The 4,294-nt window shown below is 35.6% G+C and overlaps 1 protein-coding gene across 1 annotated transcript in view; it reads left to right on the forward strand.

Moving 5' to 3' along the window:
• LOC109834351 (protein root UVB sensitive 3) overlaps positions 1-3,777 on the forward strand; it is a 6,496-nt gene extending 2,719 nt beyond the window's left edge. The window contains exons 8-15 of the mRNA XM_020402359.1: positions 1-55; positions 834-916; positions 990-1,119; positions 2,356-2,448; positions 2,679-2,820; positions 2,924-2,964; positions 3,045-3,232; positions 3,355-3,777. The exon at positions 1-55 is cut by the window's left edge and continues 19 nt beyond it. Of these exons, the coding sequence (XP_020257948.1) occupies positions 1-55; positions 834-916; positions 990-1,119; positions 2,356-2,448; positions 2,679-2,820; positions 2,924-2,964; positions 3,045-3,232; positions 3,355-3,453 (831 nt within the window). The 3' untranslated portion in view covers positions 3,454-3,777. The remainder of the gene's footprint in view (positions 56-833; positions 917-989; positions 1,120-2,355; positions 2,449-2,678; positions 2,821-2,923; positions 2,965-3,044; positions 3,233-3,354) is intronic.

A 4,294-nucleotide genomic window follows, 5' to 3' on the forward strand; every position in this document is an offset into this window, starting at 1 on the left:
TTTCCATCGGTTTTAATTGTAATAGTTTGCTTAGGGAGCTTGTCAAGGTCATTCAGTAAGTTCACTAGAGCATAATCCTTTATATCTGTGCTCATTGTTTTAGAATTCTGTTACAATTAGTTTACTTATGATTTATGACTGAAATTGCAAAACTTAAGATTTGTTAGCGTGCTCCGTTGTCAGAAATTCCAGGATAGTAACTGCATCTAATGCATTATCTGTCTGATGCAGTTTGTTAATTTGCATACGCCATGAATGTTTATTTTAACTAGAAGTTTATTTTATAACATTGGAAATGGTAGATCCTCATTTGGAGAATAATGTTCACAGTCTCCTTAATTGTTATATATTAACTTTAAATTAAAGAACATTCTTTTTATTCATTATCTACGAATAAAATTTGGGTTTCTGGCAATAATCTGAGCTTCTTTCTTGACCTTTACACAAATATACAAAAACTTTTGTCATTAGTCAACATATCAAACGCTTCTCATGCTAGCCTACTTATCAGGCTTCACACTGACATAGGACGAATTTGCTATATTTTAGGCCCTTTTTGCTGGCTTTTCATCGAAACTGAGAGTCTAAGATCTAATTTCACATCATTTTAGCGTATTTCTAGGAAAAACCCTTAAAGACAAAACTTACCAGTTGATTGCCTGAACAGTACCAAACTGAGATAGTTCTGTATGAAGCATCATGTGAAGCTTAACCTTGCTGAATCAAATCCGTCGGTCCCTAATTAAGATTTCAAATCCACTCTTACAATTTTTTCTTATTTACTTCAAGTCAGTTTTTCTAATAGTGAAAACTACTGTTCAATAATATTGCAGCTGGCGTTGCTAGTGGGGCAACTAGAGCAGCATTAACACAGCATTTTTCACTTCAGAATAATGCAGCAGATATCTCTGCTAAGGTATGAACATCATATCTGCCTCTTGTTGAATAACGTATGCAGAATCTTGGAATGATTGTTAGGAATTTGGCAGGAGGGTAGTCAAGAGACAGTTGCGACGATGATAGGAATGGCATTAGGAATGATTCTTGCCCATATTACAAGGGGACATCCTTTGGCTGTATGGATTTTATTTTTGTCCCTTACTCTATTTCATATGTTTGGTGAGTTCACTTTCTATATTGTTTATGCCTTAAAACATATGTAGAAGCAATGATCTATATTCGAGCACCTGGAACTCGGTCTAAGATCATGTACATAAGAAATTTTCCATTAGTCTTGTGACATTTTTCTTTGGGCTAAACTACCAAATTGGCATTCTAAGTTGTTCCACTTGACCAATAGGACCTTTTTTCCACTTTGGCATCTATAGGGAATTTTAACTTATGCCCCATGGACAATAAGGCATTTGTCTGGCGAATGTTTTTTTTTTAATTTCTTCTCACCCCCCCATCCCGCCCCACGCCCCCCCGCCCGCAAGCCTATCAAATTGTAAGATCTGGCACCCTTCTTCTCCTTCAACCTCTCCAAATTTAAATTTATTTCATCCTTTTACCCAATAAAATCCCCCTTTACTCTTTCTTCCCCTCTCATTAATGGAGCCCCATCTTTCTCCTTCAAACTTCCCCAATTCAAACCTAAACCTTAATCTAAATTGGTATCATTTTGGATGAATGTTGTTAGGTTAAAATAGAATTAGGGTTTAGATTTGAATTGGGAAAGGTTGAAGGAGAAAGAGGAGGCTCAAAGGAGGATCTTATTTTGTAAAAGGGTGGAACAATTTTGAATTGGGGGATATTGAAGATAAAGAGTGTGTAAATTTAATAATTTTTATAAGTTAGGGGCATGGAAAAGGTTTTCCAAAATAAAAAAAATGCAAGTCGCCGGGAAAAAAGCCTTTTGTCATTGGAAAGTTAAAATACTCTATTGACGCCGGTGTGGAAAAAAAAAGACCCTATTGGTTAAGTGGGTCAACTTAGAATACCGATTTGGTAATTTAGCCTTTTTCTTGGTGATCTTCATAGTAGAGAAGAATGCATCAGCGATATTTGGCTTTTGTGCGGCAAAATAAATTTGGATTCTTAGATCTGATTAGCCAATGTTCCTGTATCTTTTTATAACTGTCATCTGGTTGTTTTTGTGGGAAAAATTCTTTGATAGAATTCGTGGCATTTTAAAATGCTTCACATGGGTAGATCCTGAATTCTGGCTAGTGTCTGTTTGCAAGTGTTTATTCTCTAATCTGACTTTGGTGATAGGCCTCCCTTGTTGATAGCCCTATTTTGTCTGTTGCATATTGCATTTAGCACTACTATGGTTTTCCATTTTAGTTCTACTTATTCTGAATTTCCTTTCCCCCCTTCTGTTGCGACTCTTACCTCTAACTTCCTACTTTACAGCTAATTACATGGCTGTTCGGTGCCTCTCACTGACAACATTAAATAATGAAAGATGCTCCTTACTTCTACAACACTTCATGGAGACGGGTCAAGGTGACACTATCTACGTTTTAATGAAGCTGTACATGTGTTCCTGTGCTATACTAATCTCCTGTATGAGTGAAGACTGCATGATACCCAATTAAGTTTTATTAGTGGCCATAGCTTTATTTTTCTGTACTGTTCAAGTGTGTCTGTAATGAAACTCCAAATGGCAACTTACAATCAATATCTTGCTTCTCATTAGTTTTATGATTTGAGTTACAGTACATTGTTACTTGCAGTTCTCTCACCTCAACAAATTTCTAGGATGGAGCATGTGTTTCCTATTTGGGTCAGTTCATGGAGTTCAGGGGGAAAAACAAAATCCTATCACAAGCATATACGCTTAGGTGCCAAGGTTTCTTCCCTAAAACATGCTGACATGTGAGTTCTAGACTTCTTTTGATTTTAGGAATAACTGGTTATCCATCTTGTCTATATTTTAAGCAATTTTCAGTCATTAAAATTTTGAGACATCTTACATCAGGATGGAGCTTTCAGGATTAGCGAGCTCTCACTACAAAAAAGGTTTCTACAAGCTTAATTTTTAGAAGCTTTAATATTGTATAGTGGTTTTTCTAATTCATACGGTGAATTTCTCTCACCAGCTACATATCTGTTATTGGAGAAAAAAGGATATGTCCACGTCCTCATCCATAAACATTTGACAGCATCAGATATTTTGCAAGCTTTCATTCATGCTCTTGTTATTGCTAATTACTTAGACAAAAGTAAGGCTGTGCATACGGAAAGTCGTCTATGGATGGATGAAAAGTACACTGTTTTCCTAGCAAAGGTGATTTCTAATTTGTTCCTGTCACTCTTTTACTCCCCTTATGATCTTCTTACTGTTTACTCAAGCTGTATATATGTTAATGCAAATGAATCATGTTTTTTTTTCTTTTTTTTCGGATGTAGCTCAAGTCTGCGGGATGGACAACGGAAAGGCTTCTATCACCATCTATCGCTTGGAGGTCAGATTGGAGTCATAGTACCGAGGATGAGAAGATCAGTTAGCCAAGGACGAAAAAACAAATTCTAATATTTTACTCAGTTTCAGCTGAATAACAAATTCTAGAGAACAAGCTTGTGATTTTACTTTTTACAAGCAATGCATAACAAGATTTTGTGGCGCTCTGAGTAATACAGCTAGGTACTAGAGGCATGTATTTGTATGTGGTGTGTATCCCTGGTTTTGAGAAGAGTATGTTCAAGAAGCTTACAAGATTATGGAAATTAGGGGTTACAGACTTATTTAACAGTTAGTTGTATGCTATTTGTTTTTCTTTTTTCTTTGGTTGATTTGTCTGAAAATAGAGCCTTCTCGAATTGGTTTATTTATTTATTTATTTATTTCTCTTTTCTTTAGACTATTAATGTGTCTGATATTATCTTATTTTTCCTTGAGAAAGAGCACACTTCAAATTTGTAGGAAGACGCAGATCGATTTTTGGATTCATCACAGTCAAAGCAGATCACTATCTCACCGAATTTATGTCCTTATTCCGTTACACTCACCAAATTAGTTTATATTGCATTTGAATATTAACTACCACTATATGAATGGATCAGAACTTAGTGATTCAATACGAACAAGCCAAATGTATGGGTTTTAGTACCGTTGGCCTAAAAAGTGACATTTCCTTTAGCACTTTGGCCTAAGAATGGAAGAGATGGTGAGAGTAGAGGGCTTTTATTTATTTATTTATTTATTTACAGATTTTGGAGTGGGTGGCTAAAAAAAAGGGGATATTATGGGGCCTCTATGAAAAAATTCCTTAGTACTTCTCTTAAAAATTGACTTTGACGATCGGGAAGGCCTATGTGTTGTCAATTTCTCGCTTTTTCAGTTAAATTA

Source organism: Asparagus officinalis, chromosome 3, assembly GCF_001876935.1.
Source record: "Asparagus officinalis chromosome 3, Aspof.V1, whole genome shotgun sequence".
In the NCBI taxonomy this organism is placed as follows: Eukaryota; Viridiplantae; Streptophyta; class Magnoliopsida; order Asparagales; family Asparagaceae; genus Asparagus; species Asparagus officinalis.